Source organism: Carassius auratus, chromosome 3, assembly GCF_003368295.1.
Source record: "Carassius auratus strain Wakin chromosome 3, ASM336829v1, whole genome shotgun sequence".
Taxonomy (NCBI): Eukaryota; Metazoa; Chordata; class Actinopteri; order Cypriniformes; family Cyprinidae; genus Carassius; species Carassius auratus.
In genome coordinates this window covers 3358707-3386306 of record NC_039245.1, presented here as the reverse complement: position 1 = coordinate 3386306, position 27600 = coordinate 3358707, and the positions used below count along the sequence as shown (strand labels likewise).

The following is a 27600-nucleotide window of genomic DNA, read 5'->3' as shown; positions in this document are numbered from 1 at the left end:
CATGAGAAAGGTTTTTGGTTTATTATGATTCGTGTGGGATTTCAAATACCTGTGTGCAACACTTTATATATCTCAGACATGACCGAAACCAAAACATGCATGGATGCAATCTGTGGGATATATAAAATATTCCCTTTTGTGACACTTGAATTTTTTTGTCTCTTTTCCCTTTTGTTTTCTGAACCCTGTTGAATTGGGAAAAAAAGTAGCTTAATGGTAAAGGATCGCTTTTAAGACAAAAGCTATGGGTTGAATGTCAGATAAATTGTGAACTGTATGTTTACTTAAAGTGATTACAGGACAAGCAATTCATATATAAATAATATTGACAATAGAATTATGACTAAAATGTATTTTTCATGTCTATGGAAACAGCAGTTATGCCTTCATTTCACACTTTAAGTCTGTAATGAATAAGGATTTTGATTAAAAAAACAACACGATCCTAGAATATTTAATTAAAACTGTATAATAAGCTAACAGAAGAAAAAGAGAAGGCCATTTTACAAAAAAAAAATCACTTTTTTATTTATTCAGCCACTAGAAAATGAATCTTTACAAAATGGAGTGATACAGGCTCTCCTTCACTGAGGTAAGAGGATGAATGAATGTTGAGATAACTGATCCTTGTCCATCACCAGCTGAAACGGGAGACGAGCTTCTCCTGATCGTCTAAATCCTTCTGCACCTTCTTCCTCATGTAAAAGATGGGGCAGTCTCGACTGAAAAAGAAAGAAAACAACAATGTGTTCTATTCCCTGGTATATTCATTATCGCCAACAAAGTAATTACACATGTGTAGTGAATATGTGATGAATGGTCCAGGCCTGGTGTGCATGTGTGTGCAGATACCTGGTACACAGCACGTCTTCATGCAGTGAACCTTGACAGCGCTGACACTGAGTCCACAGACGAGAGAATTTCTCCTCTAGAGTTGACAGATGAGCGATCTAAGAGACAGAAAAACAATCTTCAGCCCCACTTATGAAGACAAGTTAGCCAAGATTTGTGCATTTAAAAACACAAAACACACCTCTTTCTGATAAAGCTCTGACTCTTTCTTTTTACAGAAGTCACATACAGCCGCTGTAGAGAGATAAACCATCAGAAGTACATCAGTTTTGTGAGTTGTGGTGCTACGAAGACATTCACACACACACCTAATACACACCATCAGTTTTGAGCACAGCTCGGCAGCCAATGCAAGTGCTTCGTTTCTGAGCGAAAGCCATGAGACCACCAACTCTAGATGTCAGGACCGTCTTACAGCGTGTGTGATCGCCCTCTGAAACAACACAGCAAAAGCAGATGTATTAGCAGATTCATTTCTGAAAAAAATCTATTTTGTCAGAGTTTGCAGTTTGAAATGAATTTGATGAGATAAAAAGGGTTTATATCACAAAATAATAAAAATGTCTTTCTGTTCTGAAGTTCTTGTCGGCTTCACTCAAAAACATATGAAAGTGTAGTTTCACAAATACTCTTATGAGCACATTTATAAAGACTCTTTAGACTCTTCAGAATCAGTTTGAATCAGACTGAAAAATGCTTCACTAAGGCTACGTTTTCACAATAATGGTGTAGTCAAAAACTGAAAAGTTTTACCCTTGCATTTTTACCTATACACAACAAAGTTTTAAAATGATTTGTGTTTGCACATAGCCAAAAACGCTGTATTACATATGCCAGGCCAGTAGTTGGCGCTGTCACCTTGTTAGTAAACAGTTCCTGTAGGGAAGTGACGATTATATGTTGTATATGATTCGTCTCTGCTGTTGGTTGTAATATTGGTGAATTAAATCCACACTTTGCTGAAGAAGCGTTCACAAACCCTTGAGCATGTTTGTTCGCTCTTGCCTTTAAAATCGGCACGTACTACACACGCATTATGCTCGCACATGACATAACCGTTTTCAAAGATTCCCGTTTTGTGTGTTTACACAGAGACGACAACGGTGCCGTTTTCAAAACAACCATTTTCAGTTCCCAAAACACCAGTGTTGTGTAAGCGAACAGGCAAAATGCATTAAAAGTTTCCCGTTTTTGGCTGAAAACTTTGTCGTGTAAACGGCCTCGAAACAAACTCCCTGAATTGCCCAGAGCTGTAATAGAATTAAAGTGAGGTCACACATTTACTGTTGATTGGTGAATTTTTGCATGCAAAAACCAGGCCTTTCAATAGGATTCCATATGATTGAGAGTTTCGTACGAAGGCCAGACAGATTTTGGTTCACACAAAGCTGTTTGGATTGAAAGGGACTTCTGTGTGAGCTGCATTTCATCCATTGCTACACTACTGGTAATGAACAATGTACCTTTTTTTTTTTTTACACACAATTTCACCTTTCATGAAACTGCAAGTCATTACTTTCAGTGATGTCTAACTTGAAATGAAGCAAGAAGTGTTTGGTGTACTTGAGGTTTGTGCCACTTGAATCAGTCAACAGAGAAAAGTATATCATTTCACAAGACATCTGAAACATTATAAGGTAAAAATAAAGTAAACCATGTGAAATGAATAAATAAAATACATGTATGAAAGAATCAAATCACAATAAGATTTATAACATGCAATTAAAATACAGATCTTTTTCATTTCATGTCAACTTTAAACATGTTATGTTTGCAGGCTTAATAAACGATACTCACTCAGCAAAACACTCTCAGCTTTGCTCTCACCCAGTATGGGTTCAAAGATGCGCAGTAAAGGTTTGGACAGCTGCTGCTCCAGGTAGTACTGTGTGTCTATAGGGATGTTGTTCTCCAGCACATAGATGGGGTCCTGAGAGATAGGACTCAAAATAAACAACTAGAGTACAGTACAGAAAATCTTCCACATAACAAACAGACACTGACCTCAGATTTCAAATATGCTGCCACTCCCTTTGTTGCTTTGATGATGACGTACGGGACTCTGTCTCCGAGGTTTGGAGCGCTACCTGCATCACGCTTCCGCATCCTGAAACCCACGTTTGTGGAAAGTGATTAAATGCTAAGTCCATACCTGCAAATTCTGGATTTTTCCTCAAAAAGTTATTGGGATAAGCAGTTGAAATAATTTCGCAATATTTTTTATGATAGAATAGAACTGCATGTTGTCTACGTAAAAACATTTGTTTGAAAAAACACCAATGTCTATAATAACAACATAAACTGTAAAATTAACATAAAAACTTTTTTAAAATATTTAAACGACTGCAGTTTAAATAAAAAAAACAAACCGGTGTTATTTCTAAATTACTGATATATTTTAGTTATCATTTTCTTTTTTCACTTTAACTTTTTTTAGTAATTTGATTTTGTGTCATTTGTATTAGTTTTTTTATATATAAATATAGTTTTTATTTATTAACTTAGTTTTAATTACTCTAGTACTTCAAAAAAAAAAAAAAAAAAAAAAAAAAAAAAGAGACATCGCCTTGGCAGCTAGCTGAAATAAAAATAAATGTACTTTTTAAAAATATTTTATTTAATTTCAGTTAATGCTTGTTTTATTTCAAGTCACTAAATTGTTTTCTCAGTTGGTTTTAGTTGTAGTTAAAGGGGCAATGTGTAACATTTTTGAGAACCTGTATACAGAAATGCGATGTAACATATAAACCGAAAGAATAAAAAAACAGAATGAAAGTGTTTTCAGTGGTGTATAAATATTTTACAAAATTCACTGTTATGTTTTAATTACTTTAGAACAAGCCATTTCTATCTACATGCACTGCGCAGGATAGGTGCCCCGCCATGTTTCTACGGTAGCCCTAAATGGATAAACTACTCTACAGAGCGCGCTTTGTCACTGTTGTTGTTCTTCGTTTCTTCCTTGTGTTCCTTGTTATGCATCGTCGCTACATTGAATACGCACAAAATAGAAGTAGCAGTTGTCATGTGGTTTATTAGAAGCAGAGGTTGTAAAGAGTAAAAACGCTTGACTGGCTACTCTCTGCTCTCTCAGATGAGGACATCTTTGTCCTGATTTTGCAGCCGTAGCTTCTCAAGGGCAGGGGCTGATCTGTTTATTTTAATTCACAACATCACCGCTAGATGCTGCTAAAATCTACACTGCACTGCACCTTTGAACCCAGTTCTGAACAGAAAACGACAGACGTCTAAAAGAAAATGCAAATTTACTCCCTGACAGTAGGTGGTGCTAATAGAAAACCAAAAATACAGAGGTCACCATGATTACCCCCGAGCACAAAGCAGCAGTACTTATAAACATGACCTTTTTCAGGCATCATATACAGTAGTGGTATGCCATTTGTATACACAGTCCTTTTCAGACACTCACAAATAAAAATAACTTGAATTTGCCTGAATCACACGAATGGCATATTTCAATGTCAGAATGGAGAATCTTGTAGGTACAAACTCACATTCAAGATAATAAAACAAAACACACACACACCTCTCCGCTAGCTCGACGTGGGCCTGTTTGCCGGCATACTCCTGTGCGGTGCGTGTGAGCTCTTTAGTAATGACCAGCTGACTGATGTCAATGCGGTTGCACAGAAGGTCAGAGATCACCTCTTTAGCATGAGTTACTGCCCCATCAGGGTCTCTGAAACACAAAACACATCGTCATGCCTTGTGAATTAATGTGCGTGTTGGTATATGCAAGGTGTGTTGCAACTAGAACATAGTCAGAAATGACTTTATGAAGGCTTGTAGAGTCATGTCTTCTCTCTTACACTTGCTAGTTTGTGCGTCACTGTTGCGTTTCTGAGCTCATGGGAGTTTTCTGAGTGTGGCAATGTTTGTACCTGTCAATGAGGATGTTTTGGAGGCATGTGTTAATGAGGTTTGCCACTAGAGGGCAGTTGTCTCGTCTGACGGTCTCAATTCCTTTGCAATCCATCTTATCATGATGTTCAGCATTAGAAGAGAAATACAACCCGGCGTACCGCTTCTTATTGATCAACAGATATGGGTAATACACCTAACAAAGTGTGAAAGAGATTATTAAGCTTACTGCGAGTAATATTTGATGGCTTCTGTTGTGAAATCTTGGGAGTATTTTCTGTACCTTCTCAAACTCTAATTTGATTGGTGGAACGAAGTGGGAGGAGACCCAATCAGCTGCCTGCTTTCCCAGATTCATTGCGTCCTGCACTGTGGCCACGCCTAGTTTCACCATCACAGAGTCTGTGTCTCCATAGATGACCTGAAACACATGTGACTCGCATCATTGCATGTTTTTAGTGTGTTAAAAACACGTTTATGTTATTAAATACCTTGGCATCTGCCTGGTAACCATTAGAGATTGTGTATCTTGATTCCACAAGCTGTTTGGTCTGTTCAATCATCTGCCTACCAAAACCTGTGACGCTCTACAGACCAAAGAGAAAAACAAGCATCTCTTAAAGCAGCTGTTTAAAACCATCTGATGGTATTAATCCATGTGAGTGCTGAAACGGACCTGTGAGATCTCCAGACAGGGCAGTTTGCCCACCTGAGCCCCGGTGAACCCGTACACGGAGTTTGCGCTGACCTTCAAAGCCAACTGCCTTCCATCCAGCACCTGCTTTTTAAAGGGGTCTGTCTCTTTCTTCAGCTCTGCCTTTGCTCTAGAGGCATAGAGTCAAGATTTAAATAACCGAGAAATACAGAACACAGACAAATTGGTTGTGAATAGTTTGTTTAACATTCTTCATTTCTTTTAATGCTTGAGATCACCTTTTCCTGGCCCCCAGCAGGTTTTCCAGGATCTCCGGGAGAAGGCCCTTCCTCACAGAGCTCTTCACAAACAGATCACCTGTGGGGGTCTTGATGAAATCTTCTGGAGACAGACTAAAAATGTGCACACACACACACACAAAATTACAAAACTTTAATAAATTCACAAAATGAAGTACATCATAAAATAAATAAATAAATAAAAATAAATCAAGGCAATTTGAAGAAACTATCACTTTAACACTTTACACTACATAAAACACACACACACACACAAATCTTCTCACCAGAGTTTCTCCACCTGGTTTTTCTGCAGGAGGGTGGTGTAACATAGATTATGAGCCATCATGATGGAGGGATACAGTGAGGAGAAATCCAGAGTCGTTATAGGAACACTGTAATACCTGTAAATACACACAAAATATTAGTTAAGGTCTTTTTTAACATTCATAATGAAAAGACTGCAAGAATGTGTTGTCACTCACTAGAAAGTTGTTGGAATAAATCAATCTCTCTTAAGCACGTATTTATTGACACCACAGCAGATTTTTTAATGAATATTCTTAATGGATTTTGAAGGAAATTTCTTATGCTCACCAAGGCTTACACAGTAATACTGTAATATATTACTACAATTTAAAAGAACTGTTTTCTATTTTAATATTTTGAAATGTAAATTATGCCTGTGATTTTCATACTCCTGTCTTCAGTGCCACATGATCAGAAATGATGACGATCTTGTGCTCAAAGTTTTATTTTTACCATCCATGTTGAAAACAATTGTGCAGATTTTTTTTTCTTTTTGTGGAAACAGCAATATACATTTTTCAGGACTCTTTGATGAACAGAAAGTTCAACATACGAAATGTTACTTTATTAATGTCTGTTTATGTCTGTCACTTTTTATCCATTTACCAAAACCAAACTTTTTGAAACGGTATTTATGTGCTTTTATGTGACCAATTTCTTATTTTAATACATAGGAAATATGATCACAAGGGAAGCAGGTACAAACCCTTTCTCTGGTTCAATGACGGTGGCTCCGGTGTAGTCCTCCCCACCCTCCGTCTTCACCACTGGCATCACCAGATCCTGCTTCATAGCCTAGAATTAAGCCATTGGGGAAAAAAAACAAAAAACACTCTTGAGCATAATGTTTGCTAGGTTTGTTATTTATTAACATATGTTACAAAGAGACATGCCCAGACCTGTCTGAGGAGCTGTGAAACCACTTTAATCTGCTGTCCACGAGAGAGCAGGTAGGTCAGGGGCACCCCGGTAACTCTGGCCATTTCCATGTAATTAATGACGCACATTAACTTCTGCAGCAAGCGCAGCGGCAGATATGCATCCTTCAGACAGTACACAGCCAAACGCCTGCGGGTCTGCTCATTCCCATTCTAATCGAAAAAAATAAGAGAGAGAAAAGAGGGTTTAGTGGACACCAAATGTTTTAGATGGAGCTGAGGGATCTGATTGGCTATAAGAATGGGACAGAGATCTTATTGGCTGCACCTGTAGGTCGGTGATGATAGAATGCTGCACATCCTCCTTCTGCTCCTGCAGAAAATGAAAACTGACGGCGTTTAGTGTGTAAGAGCGCAGTTTATAATCCCTCAGCAACACCTGCAACACAGAAAAAACTGGGTGAGTCACAGCATGTGCAGTCATGGATCAATATGTGAGTTTAAGTGTGCGTACCTGTAGTAGGTCAAACTGCACACGTCCCTCCATATTGACTGTTTTGTTCTCTCTGCGGCCCATCTGCTTGCTCTGGAAGCTGGAGTCTTTCAGGACCGATTTACAGCCCCACACACGGCCCAGATACGGGAACAAACTCACCTACGGAGAGAGATGATTGACTCAAATATATCATCACCCCTGCCTGAATTAAAGAAAAAGAAAATGTGCCACCACTAATCCCGCTAGGTTTGTGTTCACTTCCCAGCAAAAAAGATTAAAAAAAGTAAATAATCTTGGTGTGAAAACATATAAAAATAAGTTGCCTTTAAGGTTGCAGCTCTGTTGAGGAGGTACGGAAGGTCAAAGTTCTGGATATTGTAGCCGGTGATGATATCTGGATCCACTGTCCTCACAAACTCCGCCCAACTCTGAGATAATCACACATATACATTTGTATTATTACTGCACCATGTACATTTACATTTGAAAGAAAATGTAGAATCAGTGCAGGTATAGTTGTGAGAATCTGTGAGTATGAACCTGCAGTAGCTGTTTCTCTTGAGTAAAGCAGAGAATCTGGGAGCCCACTATACTGGCACAGCTCTGTAAGGTGAAGACTGTCCGGATGAACGGCTCCTTCTCTCCCTGACGCTGCACCATAGAGGCGATCTGGATCACTGGATCGATCTCTGGCTCTGGAAACACGCCTGTAACACACACACAAACAGCTCAGTTATCTGCACAGCAGGATATAATACAAAAGCACAAGACGCACATTGTGGCTACTACTTAGAATTAATTTACTTGTGAATGTTAGCTTGATAATGTCTTACATCGACAAATGAGCTAGTATATGTCAAAATAAAGAAAAGCTGTTCAAATTCAAAAAAAGTGATAAAAACCCAATTTGGTAGAAATGTAGTTGGGTGGAAACTATAAAGCAGTGGTGTGAAATTTTGATGGTATAAAATGAGTGTTTAGATTATTTGATTCGGGGGGAAAAAGTATGTATAACATTTCTTAAATAATTGAACAATAAACATGTATTAAGTAGTTTTTCTAATTAAAAGAAAAAAGTAATTTAAAATAATGAAAATTTGTTGGATTGCTAAATAGTGATGATACTAATACTAAAATTTCCACCAGAAATATTGAGGTCAAACACAATCTGTCAGATTCACAACTTTCCTCCAGATGGCTTTATGAGCTGCCACTGAAACCAGAATAAGCTCAACTAAAACAGCCTAAACAAGTTACAAACACACACACACACACACACACGTTTGTTTTTGTGAAAAGTGGGGACATCCCATAGGCGGAATGGTTTTTATACTGTACAAGCTGTATATTCTATGGACCTACACCAACCCTACACCTAACCCTAACCCTCACAGGAAACTGTGCATTTTTACCTTCTCAAAAAAACTCATTCTGTTTGATTTATAAGCGTTGTGAAAAATGGGAACATGGGTTCTGTCCTCATAAGTCACCCTCTCCTTGTAATACCTGTGTCATACCCATGTCATTATACAGAGCTGTGTCCTGATATGTCACAAAATCAAGAGCACACACACACACACACACCTTTTCTGCCAGCACACTCAATATCAAAGCTCAGCACTCTGAGCGGAGCGATCCTCTGCCATTCTCCTTCAGCTGGATGACTGACCAAGTCATTCCATGCCACATCCACCTCGTACTGACACAGGGACACCTGAGAGAGAGATCGAGAGGAGACACACCAGATAAGTATGCCAGTTTAATACATCAATCTAATTTAATCTAAGTTTTTTTACCTTTCCTGGATAGTTTGAGTCTGTCTGTCTTTCACTTCTCTCCTCCCTCAGCCTGTACTTCCCTTTAGGAAGCTCAATCCAGCAGCAACCGACCACATCACTGTCCACCATGAACCTGCCATCACACGTACATGCAGCAAATCTCACATGCTTGGTCCACCACACTCCACCACCAATTTGAGAAACTTTCAAGTACACCAAACACACACCTGATCTCAAAGTCAATGTTGGCTTCGTAAGCCTGGTAGCTCTGGTTGGCGAAGTTTGCAAATTTAAAGCCCTGCTCAAGAAGACGCTTCGCTGGGGCAATCAGACGCGGCATTGCCATAGTGATGCGCAGAAAGTCATGAGCTTTGTTTCCATGGTAATGATACATACCTTAGCACAAATAGGGAAAAGTCAGTCAGCTAAAATACATGATAAAAACAGTTCCACTTACTATATTGTTAGCTGGGGTCAGTAAGATTGTTAGTTTAAAAGAAATAAATTAAGAGGATGCATTAAAAGTGACAGCTTAGACATTTCTAATGTTTCAATAAAAAGCAGATCTTTTGAACTTTCTATTTATCAAAGAATCCTAAAAAAAATTAACTCGTTTTCTTTAAAAATATTAAGCGGCATAACGTTTTTCAACATTGATCATAATAAGAAATGTTCATTGAGCAGCAAATCATCATATTAGAATGATTTCTTAAGCATCATGTGACACTGAAGACTGGAGCAATGAATTAAAATAGAAAACAGTTATGTTTAATAATAATAATAATATATTTTTACTACATTAAAAAAATAACTTGACCTCAGACATTTGAATGGTATTGCATACACACACAAACTTAGACTTTCTTACTTTCCTTCTTGGTGATGTCCACTGCCAGCACAGTGACCGCTATGTTGTCTTTATTGGACCGCATATCCTTCAATACAACAGAGTTCAGCTCTCTCTGAAACTCAGCCAAGTGCGCATTTGTAAAACCTGAGAAAGACACAGACATACTGTGAAATCATGGAAGATGTGTTTAATTTGTCTCAATGACATGGAGCAGATTGCTGTAAATGCCAGCTCACCGTTGGGAGCAGGAACATAGAAATATGGGGCGAATCCATGAACATGGCAGCACACGCTGTTTCCACTGTCTGTCACACCAAACATGCGCACTATGGGCACTTTACCCTGTACCTGCCCGGGCATTCCCGCTACCGCAGACCCTAAACACCAGACAACAACACACTGAGGAAAAGATCTAAAGGAAATTATGGATTTTTATGTGTGCATTGTTGGTAAGGATGTGTCTCTCACCCAAGTAGTAATCCAGGTCTATCTGCTGAAATATTAGTGTGTCTGAGTCTGGTTGAAGAGGAGGTGCAAGAGGTCGTTTCCAACGTGGATTAAGATCAGCAGAGAATAAATCACCTGAGCAAAAGAGGGTAGAACATGTATGGATGCCTTTAGATCTTCTTTTTCCATAAGATTGTTAGCAACTGTATTCATGGGTTGGCAAGTTGTTTTGAATATTTTGCAGAAAAACAGTTTTAGTGAGTATAATTAATGCAGTTTAATTCGTTACAAAGTAACAGACAAAACATCCTTACCCACTGGAATGACATCATGACCTGCCTGCCCCTCCCCTGACTCCGCCTCTATTTCCATTTCATCAAATAGAGCAAGTTCCTCTTCAAACTGGGAGGGACTATCCTCCCATTCGGTGTTCATTTTCCCCTTCTTGGCCTGTGAAGCGCCGCCCTTTGCAGGGCCTCCATTGCGCCTTTTAAAATCCATTCTAAAGCAGCCCTGAAAAAACAATGTCCACTTTTTATGATCAAATCAAACACTTAAAACTGTCATTTCTGTCTTGCTAACTGAATATGTGTTGAAAACACGTATGGGTAACAAAGCATACAATTCATGAAGGAATATAACAAAGTGAAGACACAGTGCATGTCACATGATTAAACGTCTCAAAAATAAAGAATACCATCAAAACAACCTTGAGAAATAATGTAAATAATGATATGACGGCACCTTATCGTCATTTGCATAAAAGGGGCGGGGTAAATGAAATTTAAGATGAGTCTTTCAAATTAAGCTGCTTAATTGTTCATAATTATCTGGAGTTGGACAGACACGTTACGAATAAAACTATAGTGATTTGCAAAACGTACTCTTTCATTAGTTCCACTTAGAACTATTTAGAAGCTATTGTTATTGATGATCTGGATGTCTTTAAGTTGGGTCAACATCGTTATTATTAAGTATTGTGCATAATCAACAATATTTCGTTTAAAAAGCAACATACACGACGTACAGATCGTTTAAGTTCTGCAAACAAATATTCTTTCAACTATAATTAAAAACAAAATAAACATTTATTCAGCAACAGTAAGATCACATAAACAAGATGTAGGCTCATAATGTTTACGTTCACATTGCGTATTATTAAATAATACAGTAGGCGAACTGGACAAACAAGAAGCTTAGCAGGACCTAGCAACACGCAAAACAAACCGCGAACTCGCGCGGTAACTTACATCAGGCGATCTAATATAATGAGGTGAACTGAATAAACTGAATAAATTCATAATCTTTCACCTTTTATTCCAGCTCGATCGCTAGTACCCCATATATGTGCTTGACAAATCTCCCGCCACTTGACAGTGTTGACTGTTGAGTGTTCCACCGGACCCGAGCGACATCCGAGTTCCCGGTAAAATTGCGTAGGGTCCAAGAAGGACTGCAATTGGTCGAAATGTAGGAAGTGAGTCGCTTGTATACTGACGACGATTACTGCCATGTTGAGAGGGTAGTGTTTGAGAAGACCGATTAAAAACAATGTTTTAATAAATAAATAGATAATCGAATTTTATGTCAGAATTAGAAAAAAATAACAAGCCACACATTAGGGCTAACGGTTTAAATGCAGCTAAAGAGCTCTTTGTGCTTTCCCCACATCTAGATATTTATTGAAATACTTGATGATGATGTTATACGTGAATATCGACCTGAAATGGTTACTTATAAAATTACTTAAAAATGTATCACTTATTTCGAAAATGGTTGAATGTTACATTAGATTTTATAAAGAACAATACAGAAATAAAATGCCATACATATCTTTTAAATTACATGCAAGTCTTATTATTAAACCAAAGTACTTTATTATAGTATACATTAAGTATATACATTAATAGCTGTCACTTTACATCTTAAAGTACTTTACTTTCATGCTTGTGTTTACATTTATAATATTGCCAACAGGGGCGTAACACCAAATTCTGGGCCCTGTATACTCTCAATGTCAGTGGGCCCCCTACACATGCCATTGTACGATGCGGGTTAGCAAAATGAAAATTCAATTTTTAATGATTTTTTAATTTTTTATTTGAATATAAACAAGTATAGTGTTTAAATCTATTTGGCCTACTTGTGCTCAAATACCTTTAAACCTTAGGCTACATCGGGTTTGTGTACTAACATTTTCATCCATGATACTGATGCAAGTTTTAAATAAAAAACATTTATTTTTGAACAGGAGAACACGAGACAACTGTACCATCAGAAACCAATCAGATAAGCTAAGCCTGCCATAATGAAAAAAAAAGTCAACTATAAAATTTTTTAAAAAAAAAGTCAAATGAGATGTAATCTACATCCCAGTAAATGCCCACTGACGAGTCTTTTTGTTTGCGAAATCAGTGATGAGAACAGTGATATTGGTAGGCACATCTACGTGTGCAGAAATATAGGCAGATAATTTATTAAGGAGTTTGAGAATATATCACACATTATAAGCAATAGTAGGGCTAGTAACTTTACACTGTGCTGCCACTCTTTCCACTACATTGAATCAAAAGCTTACTTATTTAAGGTAAACAACTCACAATTAGGAAGCGGGGGTGGGGGGGGGGTGCGTCCAGAGTGTCTGGCACTGAGTTCATTCTCTCAGTTGGTGTTATCAATATATTTTGAAATGAATAATGACATCAATTGGAGGGCCCAATTAATTCGAATTAGGCTACAAAAAAGTTTTACAAAAAATTTTTTTCAAATTTTTGGGATTTCAAAGGGGTAGTCAGGTCCACTTTCCCCCCCACTACCACGCCCATGATTGCCAAAGCATTACACACAAAACAAGCAATGACAAGAAAAATTCATGTACAATTTTAAAATAACAAAATAATACAACTTCTACAATATATACAATACGTGCTTATTAATGAATAAAATAAGAAAAGTAATAGAACAAAATAGTAGAATATCTGTATACATTACATATAAAATAAACATTTATCGGGTTAGTAAAACAAAAATCTGTAATAAATGTACTATACAAGCATAGTCGTTGATTATAATAATCAATGCAGAAGTTAGTTTCTTGAGGTTGTGCTGCTTAAAGTGCGCACAAAACACAGAAGCCAGTGGCATACTAATATTATCTATCCTTGCGAGTTCCCAGAGGAAAGCTAATTTTTCCCCAACATTATGTTTAGCCAATCAAACTCTTCATTCAGGTAAACGCCTATATCTTTGCGGAAGTGAGCGGTGAGGAGGCATGTGAGGAGGAGACGCTCCGAGATCGAGTGGGAGGAGTCAGCGTCTGATAAGACACGCCCATATGTTTATGACGTCCCGTACCTTGTAGCGTGCACGCTGTCACCCTGACGGACAGACAAATTGCCGTATAATACAAGGAGAATTTATGCAGGAGACCCCGCCCACTGTCAGTTCATCCTGCTGGTGATTGACTCCAGCAGATGTGAGGCTTGCGTCGCTAAGCGAGGAGAAGACGTTACCGCAGGGTGAGTGCATTTCTTAACTTACTGCTTTTATGTGTTGTCAGTCTGAAATTACATGTCCGTGTGTTTTAAAACCTGCAGAGGAATTCATTTGCTCAGCCCGTGATTCCTGTCACGCGTTTACTGGGGTCAAACCCACTTGTACATCCTGCGTCAGACTGTCCATCCTTCCTCAAGCGTGCAGACGAAAAGCTTGCGACTTTTCTGATCGTGTGCAACCTTGTATATTACGCACTGGTATATTTATGTCCACGAAACTTTATGGCGACTGTGACGTTCTGTGTTCGACTGTGTGGTCAAAGCGCACGTACCATGTCAGCGCGCGCGCGCACGCGTGTCTGCGTCGAAACAGTTACAAATCGCGGCTCGGTTTTAAATGACACTTCACTAACACTTTAGAACACGAAATAGTGGTTTCATAATCCATGTAGCAAGTGCGTGAAGGTGTGCTTATATTGTATGGAGGACCTCAAAGTACCGTTATGTCATTCATGAAGCCTTTATCGGTTTACAGGGACTATAAACGCCATCTCTCAATCACTTTCTGTCTTTCTTGTAAAACTGGCCTCATGTTGCTCAATGTATGTTGAAAGTGGAGGGTGTGTAAGTAGTGGTCTGAATGATTAAATGGTGTCATGATCGTAGACTTTATAAAAGCTCATGCCTAGACTTGAGATGAAGTCACAGTGTACTTGTAGACATCTCAACATATGATATGATTTGAACATCCACTTGCTCCTAGTACTAAAAAGGCTTTTTCAAATGTATTTGTGTGTGCAAATCCGAGAGAGGAAGAGCTAGTGAGCCATGTTAGAAGATGAGTCATTTTAATGAATTGCTGTTGATATGATTTTGTGTCAGTTGAGAATAAGGAAGTGTGTGTGTTTGTGTGTGTGTGTGTGTGTGGTGCTTGCTTGAAGGTCAAATACTGATGTTGACAGCTTTCTGCACATCATATAAAGTTCACATTTATATGATGGATATAAGCTGCATATTACTTTAAATGTCAGGAGTTCAGTACAAATGACATTACTGTATTAATCTAAAAAAAAATTGATCGATTGATTGAAATTATATTACCCAGCATGCCACTGGCGCGCAGTTTGTCGGTCACCTCCCTGTCTGGCTTGGAGGATTGGGACGAAGAGTTTGATCGGGAGGATGCAGTCCTGTTCGAGATCGCATGGGAGGTCGCTAATAAAGGTGTGCATGTTTCATTTCTTGGATATGAAGTTTCAGTTCTAATGTATCATCGTACACATTTACACACATCATTACTGCAGTCTTCGGTGTCACACAAACCTTCAGAAATCATTCTAGTATGCTGATTATGTGCTTAAGAAAAATTCATTATTATTGTCTGTGTTAACTAAGATTTGTTAATTAGATTAGATTTAATCTCAGCTTAGATTTAAAAAATGATTTTTTTTGATAAATAGAGTACAAGGGATGGATCTCTTTTCTAACATTATAAATGCCTTTGCTGTCACTTTTAAACCATTTAATGTTCGTTTGATTTAATAAAAGAATGGAAGTATTAATTTCCTTTAAAAAAATCTGATCCTGAGCTTAAAGCAGTTGTGTGCATTTAGTTTTAAGATATATATCGCATTTTTCCATTGACATGTCATGAGTGCACTAACAAAAACGTGCTAAAGTATATATACCATAGTTTTTTGGGCATAATACCTTGTTTGTTTTGAACTTAGGTACCTGATACCACCTGATCCCATTTACTCTTTGTACACCGAAAACTAATAGGACTATAGGAAGAATTCCATGTAAGACTGTATTGAAAGTATATGTCCAGTTTATTTTGTCCACTAATTATTTTGAAGCACTCTATGAGAGACCGTCATCTACCTGAAACCAGATACTGTTGTTGTTTTATATACACCACATGACTCAGCTGCCGAGCGTTCACAGATACTGTATCCACATACTCAGGGGCGCAAGAGTCATGTGACTTTGGTGTTGGAATTTGCAGCGCTCTTTGAGTGAATATTATATATTATTTACCGCTAGATTAGATAAAGGTCAAGGAGGGGTCAAGGGGACCTGTTTACAATATCAAGTTCAAAGGGTTGGGTGGCCTTTTCTTTCTGGACCTAAACATCTGTTGAAGGTTAACTAACCACTCTGATTTTGTGGCAGTTGGTGGCATTTACACGGTGATCCAGACCAAGGCGCGCCTGACCTGCGAGGAATGGGGTGAGAACTACTTTCTGGTGGGCCCGTATATGGAGTCCAGTGTCAGGACACAAGTGGAGCTGATCGAACCCTGCAATGCGACACTCAGGAGAACCATTGATAAAATGAACAGCAGTGGGTGCAAGGTATACGCATTCACACACTTTCATACTTTGCTGGTTGGTTGATTCGATAAATTCGAAAGGAGGCAGTTTCTAGCTTTAGGTTTGTTCACTTCTCTGTTTATCCACACTAATATGTTCTCACACATGCACCACACAGCCGTTTTAATCTGCTCTTATTCGCAGTGAAACCCTAAACCTTCATTCAGTGTTTGTGTGACATCTCTCCTGTGTGAGCGTTAAAGGTTAAAGGCTATATCAGTGTCCGACCGCCAGACTGAGGTCTATTTCAGTTCTTTGAGGAAATATTCCCCTGAGAGATGCAGTGTAAATTGGCACCAGTGTTATTGCAGAGTCACCATCGGTATGAACAGAAATGTATTTGTATAAATCGAAATCAAGCACCCAGGTTTCTCATAGTATGTATTAACTAAAAATGTTTGCTAGCTTGTCCATGTGGAGTTGTTATCCTTGAAAATTTGGGGCAAACCTGTATGAAGATCTCGAAAAGCCTGGTCACAGAAACAGGTCCTTTACAACGCGAAACGGATCTTCTTTGACAACGACTACTTCAAGCATTTTTGCAGGAGTGAATCACCCAAATATAAAGAGGTTCATTTAAACGGGATATTTTTGCTTCAGAATGTGAGTAACATTCTTCTTTACTTTCAGGATAATAATAGTTTTTTTTTTTCTAAATTGACATATGCTTGCTGACGTTTTGCTGAGTGGAAATCACTCTTGGAGGCGGCCGTGTTTCAAAACTTGGTGCACTTTTGATAACCCAGGGAGTCAACGTCACAACTCCCTGCCCTTCTTACATTGGGGTTTGGCCCATGAGACAAGAACTTGGCTGAATGGATGTTTGGAAGACTTGTTCATGTACATAGTTCCTGTTGACTGAGTTGACAGCTAAAGTGTTTTTATTATTCTATATTACTGGAACATATACTGGTGCCTAGAACATACAATATTTATACCAATGTCAATGCGTAATTCAATTTGTGTCAGTTATAATGTGAAATGACTGAGCAGCCCAATAAAAAGAAAGAACATATTTAATCAGCTTAGAAAAAATGCAATTCTCTATTGCACTGCTTCAAGAGACCCACCTCTCTGACGGGGAACATTTAAAACTGAGGAGGGAATGGGTGGACCAAGTTTACAGTTCCTCATATAACAAGGGAAAGAAAAGTGTTGCAATCATGTTTGCCAAGACTGTTTTTTTTAATATGGAGCAAGTATATAAAGATAAAGAGGGATGGTAGTTGGAACAATTTCAGGCAATAAAATCACTATTCTTAATCTTTATGCACCTAACGAGGACTATCCACAATTTTTCAAGAATGTTTTCACTCTTTTGGCACAGAAAGGTGAGGGAATGTATTTAATTGGTGGGGACTTTTAACTGTCTATTAGATAGTAGTGTTGATCGGTTACTAGCAGAAAGGGGACCACAGTCAAAAAAAGTTAAAGCTCTTTTAGGAATAATGAGAGAAATCAGTTTAACAGATATTTGGCATTATGTGCACCCCAAAGAGAAAGATTTTACCTTTGTCGCATGTACAGTACGTGGTAGTTATTCTAGAATAGACGACTTCTGCACATCAAGAGCAGATTTACATAATATCAGAGAATGTTATATAGGTCCCATAACCATATCGATCATGCTCCAGTTTGGCTAAAACTTCAGTTAAGACAAAATAAACAGTTTAAATACTGGAGATTAAATGTCTCAGTAATAAATTATTGTAAGGCGAAAGAAGAAATAAGACAACAACTGATTGAATACTTTGATATTAATGATAATGAACTGGTTACCCCATCTATTTTGTGGGAGGGGGCCAAAGCATTGACAAGAGGTAAAATAATAGAAATAACATCTAGGAATAAAAATGTGAGATTAGCCAAACAAAACGAGATAGAGAATGAAATAAGGAAACTGGAATCCTAACAGAAACAAACGGGTCAAATGAAAATTTTAGAATGTTTAAAGCAGGAAAGAAAGAAATAGTTCCAAAGATCAAACACTCAGATACCTCAACAATGGTAACACAACCACATGATATAGTTAAGGCATTTGAAGATTATTATAAAAAATTATATGAAGGCCAGAAATGAATAAATAAGGAGGAAAGAATTAAATAATTTCTGCGAAAAATTGAACTAAATAAACTAAAAGAAGAAACAGCAAAGGAAATTATATCCCCTATTACAGAAGAAGAAATAAGTGCGACTATTGCAAATTTAAAAAACAAAAAGTCACCAGGGGTGGACGGATTCCCCGGAGAATTCTACAAGGCATTTGTAAACGAATTGGCTCCTAATTTATGTAAGGTGTTTAACTATGTCCTACATGAGGAAGATCCCCCACATTCATGGTCTGACGCAATTATAACGGTAATTCATAAAACTGGAAATGATCCTACACAATGTATGGCTTATAGACCAATAAGCTTACTATGTCAGGATATGAAAAGCTTAACTTCAATCATACCAAACAGAATTCAGAAGCATATAAAAAAATTGGTCAAACCAGACTGGATTTATTAAGAAAAGGTATGGAACAAATAACATATGAAGAGCTTTAAACTTACAACAAATCGGAAAAGATAGTCAAACACCTTGCGAAAGCATTTGATAGGGTAGACTGTGTGTTTCTGGAACAGACTCTAAATTATATGGGGTTTCATGACACTTTTGTTGAGTGGGTAAAGATTTTTTATAAAAATCCTAAATCAAGAGTTCGAGTAAATGGTCACTGCTCAGAGTTTTTTAACTTCGGTAGGGGAACTTGTCAGGGAGATGGAATGTCTCCAGTCTTATTTGCTCTTAGTATTGAGCCATTAGCGGAGTTGATAAGGAGCAACCCCAGAATACAGGGGATAACAGATAAAGGAGGGAAGTGTAATAAAATATTGTTACACACCGATGACATACTATTATTTCTGGATATAAGGTTAATGCTGGACATTGGCCCACTCAGTTAGATAATGAAGTATCTTTTTGATGGTCTAGTAAGGGTTTCAGATACTTGGGTGTCACACTTACACCCATGGCATCACAGTTATACTCTGCTAACTACTCACAGCTCTTTGAGACCATAAGAAAAGACTTGGCAAGATGGGAGGTATTGCCTCTCTCCATGTTTGGAAGGATTGAAACCGTAAAAATGAACATACTGCCGAGGCTTCTCTTCCTATTTCAGTCTCTCCCTGTTATGGTTCCAGTCTCAGCAGTTAATAAAATAGAAAAATGGATTTCAAAGTTTATTTGGCAAAACAAAAGACCAAGAATTAGATTTAAAATACTTCTGTCAAATAATCTTAGATACTATTATTGGGCTGCTCAGCTTAGGGCTATGGCTGCTTGGCTTGGCATTGATAAGGAGGCAGAATGGGTTAATATTGAACAGAATTCGCTTCCTGGAGTCTCTTTGACAGTTCTGCCATTCATAGACTTGCAAGCACAGAAAAGAATGAGGAAAACAAATATATGGATACAGCACACTGTTAAAATTTGGTCCACAATACAAAAAAAGTTTAGAGGAGTAATCACCATATCACGTGCAATACCTATTAAAGGTAACCCAGATTTCCTCCCTTCTATATGGGATAGTGCCTTTAGTAGATGGGAAAAGAATGGTTTAAAGATAATTAATCACATTTTTGATGGAGAAACCATAAGATCTTTTTCTCAATTACGTGAGAAGTTTACATTGAGATCGAATGATCTCTATAGGTATTTACAAATACGACACCATATCACAACTCGTCATTAAAAGATCTCCAACAAATATTGAAAAATATTTGATCAATATTATTGAACATGATCTACCCACTAAAAATCATATTTATATTTATAACATATTTATGCAGGACCGATCTGATGACACGTTTCATATCAAAAGAAACTGGGAACAAGAGTTAAATGCTGTAATGGAGGATGAGATGTGGTTAAATATATGTGCTAGCTGTCATAAGGGTATCAGCAGTCAAATATGGAAGGAATTTGATTGGAAAATGAAAATGATATTCTTTAGAGTTCCACTGGTGGTTGTCAAATTTGACAGTACTTCGCCATTGTCACAATGCTGGAGAGGTTGCGGGATGGTGGGGGACTATGTGCATATGTTCTGGGAATGTCCCAAATTACAAAAGTATTGGCAAGGTGTTAAAAGGGAAATCGGTTTTAGTTTTAGAAAGAGATATCCCCATGCATCCAGAATTTTTTTTGCTTGATGGTTTCCCCTCAGATCAGTTCAGTAAATCCCACTTATTTGTATTGCATATCTTGTTAATGGCAGTTAGGAAGATAATCACTGTGAACTGGATGAAGGTACGTGAGCCCACTGTGACAGAATGGACACATAGACTGAAACCGATATACATGTTTGAGAAGATGACAGCAGACTTACAGTTGAAATCGGACATTTTTCGACAGAGGTGGACACCAATAAAAAATCTGCTGGAAATAAATAGACTTGATATATGTTAATGCTTGAACAATGCAGTGAATGTACTGCTATGTAGTGTATTCTTTGAAGTGCTGTCAAGGATTTGTGTATTTATTTTAACGTTAATAATTGTTATTGTTTTTTTTTTTGCTGTTTTTTTTATATATATAAAAAAGGATAAAAAGTTCAATAAAAACACAGTTAAAAAAAAACAACCGTATGAAGATCTTATGAACACGTGAGATCTTGGTTATCAGAGTACTATTTCTGTTGAATGGTATAATTTTTAATGTCTAGCAAAGTGACAAAGTCTCAATTTCCTGCTTTCCTTTCCCTTCTACTCTAGGTATATTTTGGTCGATGGCTGATTGAAGGATCTCCATATGTGATTCTGCTCGATGTGGCCTTCACAGCCTGGTCTCTGGACCGCTGGAAGAGTGAATTGTGGGAGAATTGCAGTATTGGTGTTCCCTGGTTCGACAGAGAAGCTAACGATGCTGTTCTCTTTGGCTTCCTCACTGCATGGCTACTGGGAGAGGTGTGCAGTGTTGTTTTAGTATTACTCTTAATATTGTGAACTCTTCATTTTATTTTTGTTTTTTCAGTTCCATCTTAATTTTAATTTAAGTTTTAATAATTTTATGTCATTCTGTTATTATATATATTTTTATATTTCTATGAAGCTTTAATTTATTTTTAATTGAGGTTAAGTTGTGGTAATTTTAGTTACTTTAACATCAAAGTTATTTGTTTCAGTTAGTTGCTCTGTCAGTTTTTTTTTTTTTGTAAGTTTACACTTCTCATTTAATATTTATGTTTTATCTTAACTTTATTTTACTTTACAATTTTTTTTAATAGTTTTAATTTTAGATAACTATAACAACAGGTATGGGTTATAATTAGCTATTTACTCTCTATTAAATAACTATGTACTTATACCTATTTCCTGTTTTTGGTTATTCAGGACAGAACCCGACCCCCCCCCACCCCCCCCTAACACACACACACACACACAGAATGTTATTAAAGGTGGTGTATGTAGGATTGACACCGAGTGGTTGAACTAGGTATTGCAGTCCAAATTCAAAATATTGGAGAGGGTTTTGATCACCCAACCCCTCCTCCTCAGACTTGATGCACTCGCTGGTTGCCAGATTGATGTGAAACCAACAGGAACGAGTGCACTTGACGATGAATGACATAAAATACACTGTGTTTTCCATCAACTGGCAACCTGGGGTGACGAAATACAATTAAGTAAACTGGCAGTGGGCGGGTTTCATAAACCAAAACAGAGACCGATATTCTGGCCCGGAACTCACATTTTCAAAGGAGAATAACTGACTGTAACATTGTTTTTCAGATAAACAAGTATGTTAACATGTTTCTTAAATATATGCAAACATATTATGGGATTTTTATGCTTTAGTAGAATCAAAAACCTACAAACAGCACTTTTAATTCTCATTAACTATAATTTGAATGTGTGTGTTTCAGTTTGCAGCTCAGTGTGACGAAACTCCTCACATCGTAGCACATTTTCACGAGTGGCTGGCGGGTTTAGGACTCGTCTTATGCAGGCAGCGCCAGTTACCTGTAGCAACCATCTTCACCACACACGCCACGCTCCTCGGCCGCTACCTGTGTGCCGGGAACGTGGACTTCTACAACAAACTCTCTGAGGTTTGTGCGAGAGAATGTGTTTTTGTGAATAAATGATACGTCCTCCATTTATGCTGTTTATTATAACCTGCTCCTCATAGCTCCATAGAATCACATTTATTTAGAAAATGTTCCCTATTTTTTAGCACATGAAGATTTGACACCAAGATGATGCTCTAAATGGATAAACGCATAGAGCGAAAGAGAAAAGTTCATGGAATTAATTTAAAGAGAGCTTCCTGAAGTGTCTGTCGTTTTTTTCTCCATGTGTAGTTCAATGTGGATAAAGAGGCCGGTGACAGGCAGATCTATCATCGGTACTGTCTGGAGCGTGCAGCCGCCCGCTGTGCACACGTCTTCACCACTGTCTCTCAGATCACCGCCATTGAAGCAGAGCACTTACTAAAGCGGAAACCAGGTGACTTAAGTTTCTATCTGTACTGTTTCCTCAACAGATTGTAACACTACATCCTAAAGGCAGCAAAAAGCAGTCGTGAAACAGTCAGATTACATAATTTAAGATGTCATCATGTGCAGAACTGTTATTAGAAAAGGATTCTGGGCTCATTTCATTTCTGTGGATGCTTCCTGATTTAGTTCAGAATTGGACTTTGGCCAGGAAGCTGCTGCTTTTTGACCCTATTTGGTCTGTTTGCCAAGACATCCACGTTCTTCTTTCTCTGTCAGATATCGTGACTCCAAATGGCCTGAATGTGAAGAAGTTCTCAGCCATGCACGAGTTCCAGAACCTCCACGCTCAGAGTAAAGCACGCATCCAGGAGTTTGTCAGAGGCCATTTCTACGGGTCCGAGCTCATAAGACACACAATCATATTCATGTGTCCGGAAGCAATATACTTTGCCATACATGTTTTCTCTTACTGGTTTGTGTGCAGGCATTTAGATTTTAACCTTGACAAGACAGTGTTTCTCTTCATTGCTGGACGCTATGAATTCTCAAACAAAGGAGCTGATATTTTTCTTGAAGCATTGGCTAGACTTAATTACCTGTTGAGGGTAAGTATTTGTGTTTTAGGGCTCATGTCCATTCCAACACAAATATATAAAAATTAAATTTGAGCTTGATTTGAAACTGTATTCTTGTATGTCCAGGTGAATCACAGTGAAGTGACCATAATAGCGTTCTTCATCATGCCTGCTCGTACCAACAACTTCAACGTGGAGACCCTGAAGGGCCAAGCCGTACGGAAACAGCTCTGGTAACTGCACTGTGAAGACTGCTAACGTGAATGTCTCCGTTTAGCTCAACCGACTTAATAGAAACAACCAAGTTGTCTAAAAAGCTATGTTATATTTGCTAAAATGTTATATTTATATTTTATGTATTTCAGCTTTTTTTAATGAAACTAATGAAAACAATTTTTAATCATTTTAGTTGTACTTAAAAATAATAACAATGGTCTAGACTAGAGCATCCTAACATATTTGCCTTTTTTCTGTTGCCAATCTGCAGTGATGGATGTAGAAAGGAATATATTTGTATTGTAAAACTGTTTTATTCTCCAAATGTTTACTTTGACACAGAGACTGTTGAAGAAGTAAATGAATTTTGTTGTGAAATTGCATCTTTGTTGTATTTCCAGGGACACTGCACATACTGTGAAGGAGCACTTTGGGAAGAAACTCTACGAATCACTTTTAGTGTGAGTTGGATTTTTGTGTAGAACTGTTTTCAGAAAACGTAAGAATCTCTTCTGAGGAGTGACATTGCTTGCTGTATTGTTCTTAGAGGGCAGCTGCCTGATGTGTCTAAGATGTTAGATAAAGAGGACTTCACCATGATGAAACGTGCCATCTTCGCCACCCAGCGCCAGTGCCTGCCCCCCATCTGCTCTCACAACATGCTGGAGGACAGCAGTGACCCCATCCTCAACTGCATCCGCCGTATCGGCCTCTTTAACAGTGCTCAGGACAGAGTCAAGGTATGTACATGCACGCACACACTCAGATAACTATACCAAAATGGATGATGTAAATAAAAGTGCGCTAATTCTTTATGTAGAATAACCACTGACTCCACTTTAATGCCTCATGTTCTTCACTAGGTGATCTTCCATCCAGAGTTTCTCTCCTCAACTTCTCCTCTCCTGCCAATGGACTATGAGGAGTTTGTGAGAGGCTGCCATCTTGGAGTATTTCCATCCTACTATGAGCCCTGGGGATACACACCAGGTAAAACTGCACACACTACCAGTGTGCCGTGTTCATATTTATGTACATGCATGATCCATTCAAAACTTTGGCCAGTAATATTGAAAACAATTTTAGTACATAACCAATAAATAATATATTCTGTTATAGTAACAAGCAATATTTTTTCTTCAGAATGAATGCATTACATTTATCAAAAGTGGCAGTAAATACATTTTTATATATTTTTTTATTATATTCATCAAAGAACTCTGAAAATCTTTTTATCTCAGTTTCCACAAAAATATAAAAAAGCAGCAAAAAATATTAGGCAGCACAACCGTATTCAACATTGATGATAATAATAATAAATGTTTCTTGAGCTGAAGGATCATGTGAAATTTTAAACCATAATAAAGTCTCAATTTTATTTATTTATTTAGTTAGTTTTTTATATATAAAATAAATGCTGTTTGGTGAGCAGAAGAGACTTTTTTCAAAAACGTGCAAAGAAAGAATACTGACCCTGAACTTTTGAAGAATAATGTACAAATTATGTATTAATAATGTATTATTAATGTCTTTTTCTCAGCTGAGTGTACAGTGATGGGCATCCCATCAGTCTCCACTAACTTGTCTGGGTTTGGCTGTTTCATGGAGGAGCACATTGCCGACCCATCAGCTTACGGTGAGAGTTGTACATATATGATGGAAAATTTGAACATTACCTGCAAGATTCTCTCATTTTTGTTCAAATCAGATTTATTTCATTTCATTATGTGTAATGCACATTGTTGTAAATTCCCTCTCTTTCAGGTATCTATATTCTGGATCGGCGGTACCGTGGGGTGGATGAGTCCTGCCATCAGCTGACCTCCTTCCTGTTTCAGTTCTGTCAGCAGAGCCGCAGGCAGAGGATCATTCAGAGGAACCGAACAGAGCGCCTCAGTGACTTGCTAGATTGGAGATATTTGGGCAGGGTCAGATCTCACACACACACACACACACACACACACACACACACACACACACAAATGCACAGTGAATTATCATCCGGGACTGTCAGCCACAATTAAGTTCATGTGCATCAAACCAAAGCGTGCAGCTTATTGTTCATGAACTAATATAGCATGTTTCTGTTTCTTAGTATTATGTTTCTGCCCGCCATATGGCTTTAGCGAAAGCTTTCCCGGACACCTACATCTATGAACCTCAAGAACCCACTTCCGTAAGTTAAAATGATGAAGCAAGCTATTGAAATTGAGTGTTTTAGTTTTATTTGAATAAAAACCTGAAGTTTAGTTCTCTAGAAAAGTGATTCTCAACCAGGGTCCTCATCAGACCTCAAAGGGGGCCTCAAGATGACTTAAAAATATTTCAAATTAGACAAAACAACAGTTAACATGCTAAAAAAAATATATATAAATCAAGACATATATTGTTTTAATTCACCTCCTCAATGGAAAAACCTCAATATATGAGATTTAAAAGAATTAGATTTTTAGTCATGGAATAGTCATGTACATTACTTAAGGCTCGATTTACATGGTAATTTGAATATATTTACATTTATAATATACATTTTGCTAATTAATTTACCAGATAGGAAATGTGAATTAAAAATATTTTGAGAGTAAAAAAAACACCTGGACAAGTCCTTGGGCCTCTCTATCTTGTTGTGGACAATGTGGGGCCTTGAAGTCACAAGGATGAGAATCTCTGACAGCTCTAGAAAGTGTATATTTGTTGACATTTATTCTTCTATTTTCATAATTCAGGCCACAGGCTTCCGTTACCCGCGGCCCGCCTCAGTTCCCCCATCTCCTGCCCACTCGCTTCACTCGTCTCCTCATCACAGTGAGGCTGAGGAAGAAGAGGAACCATATGATGAAGATCTGGAGGCGGAGAAAGATCGGGTCAACATCCGCCAACCGTTAAACATGCCGAACCGGAACAAGAATCAGACAGCTGGTCTTCCTGAGAAAAACTAAAACGCACCCATACATACACACACACACACTGATTATACTGTAAGGCACTTATATACACAGTGACAAACACACTTTACACACATAATAACACTCCCCTGTAAGTGAACGTAACGCCTGCAAATAGTATGTCTGCATGTTGGTTTTCTGAAGAGAAATAAATAAGATATTTAAGTATGTGGTGAGCCAAAGTATGTGATTTTTAAGACTTTCTTTTGAAAGAAAGTGTCTTTCGTATGAAGCCAACAGAGGGCAAAGGATTCAATTGCAGCAAGAGTTATTCATATGACAATTTATATGAATTCATATGAACTTGACATCCAGCTATGTGCCAGTGATTCAAATGGCCACTGTTAAAAGTGAGACAATAAAAATAATTGTTACAAACATTTATTTTAAAGAGAACTTTATTAGAAACTCTTTACAAGAGTAGTTAAAAAAATATATATGCACTTTCCCAAAGGTGTATGACTTTCTTCCTTCCGTGGAACACAGAAGAAGAGGTTGTGAAGAATGTTCATGTTATACAAAATAAACACAGAGGGTGACCAGCGGCTGTCAAGGGCAAAAAACGAAAAATATCATACAAATAATCCTTACGACTCGCACTTGAAGTCTTTAAATGTCATACAATATCTTTGTATAAAGTACAGACCCATATTTAAGATGGTTCTAACTTTAAATAATGGTTCGACAGTCATACTCATTATTCATTTTCATTTTGCTTATTTCAAAGAGCTAAACTTTTCCCTTTGTGTTTCACGAAAGCAAAATATTCTTAAATCTTTTAAAATACTTTAGATTGAGTAAATGACAGAATATACAGTTTTCTGAAAACGGCAGGTTTCCCTTAACAGTATTATGTAATGTCACAAACATAGTGACTATCCAGCAATTTTCCAGGGTTATAAAAAAAAAAAAAAAAACTGGTTAAATGCCAAGCAAGTGATGTAGGTAAAGCTAACCAGCCAAATGCATACACTGGAACATCATTAGTACTGTAATACAAATATACAGCAACACTGTTAGAGTGTGTCATGTCTGTCACGGCTGTAAAACTGAAATTAAAATATACTACATTATTACTGTGAC

At 37.7% G+C, this 27600-nt stretch overlaps 2 protein-coding genes across 2 annotated transcripts; one reads left to right on the top strand and one right to left on the bottom strand.

Annotated features, from left to right (window-relative positions):
* Nucleotides 1-501: 501 nt before the first annotated feature.
* LOC113043456 (DNA polymerase delta catalytic subunit-like) lies at nt 502-11866 on the bottom strand. The gene is made up of 27 exons (XM_026202871.1): nt 11737-11866; nt 10740-10938; nt 10447-10560; nt 10215-10355; nt 9997-10122; nt 9356-9524; nt 9147-9261; nt 8935-9064; nt 7891-8057; nt 7674-7778; nt 7369-7509; nt 7183-7293; nt 6876-7067; nt 6683-6771; nt 5955-6071; nt 5668-5781; nt 5411-5558; nt 5226-5321; nt 5018-5155; nt 4755-4930; nt 4400-4552; nt 2857-2959; nt 2650-2782; nt 1172-1285; nt 1034-1086; nt 853-950; nt 502-722 (listed from the first exon to the last, which is right to left on the bottom strand). Exons 2-27 carry the CDS (start codon nt 10924-10926, stop codon nt 635-637), a joined length of 3318 nt encoding a protein of 1105 aa, XP_026058656.1. The 5' UTR covers nt 10927-10938; nt 11737-11866; the 3' UTR covers nt 502-634.
* A 1895-nt stretch (nt 11867-13761) lies between these two features.
* LOC113043441 (glycogen [starch] synthase, muscle-like) lies at nt 13762-27593 on the top strand. The gene is made up of 16 exons (XM_026202837.1): nt 13762-13943; nt 15025-15143; nt 16095-16276; nt 21055-21246; nt 22206-22391; nt 22644-22788; nt 23058-23175; nt 23266-23386; nt 23483-23589; nt 23974-24033; nt 24120-24312; nt 24436-24562; nt 25113-25208; nt 25337-25500; nt 25668-25748; nt 26299-27593. Exons 2-16 carry the CDS (start codon nt 15026-15028, stop codon nt 26509-26511), a joined length of 2103 nt encoding a protein of 700 aa, XP_026058622.1. The 5' UTR covers nt 13762-13943; nt 15025; the 3' UTR covers nt 26512-27593.
* Nucleotides 27594-27600: the final 7 nt, after the last annotated feature.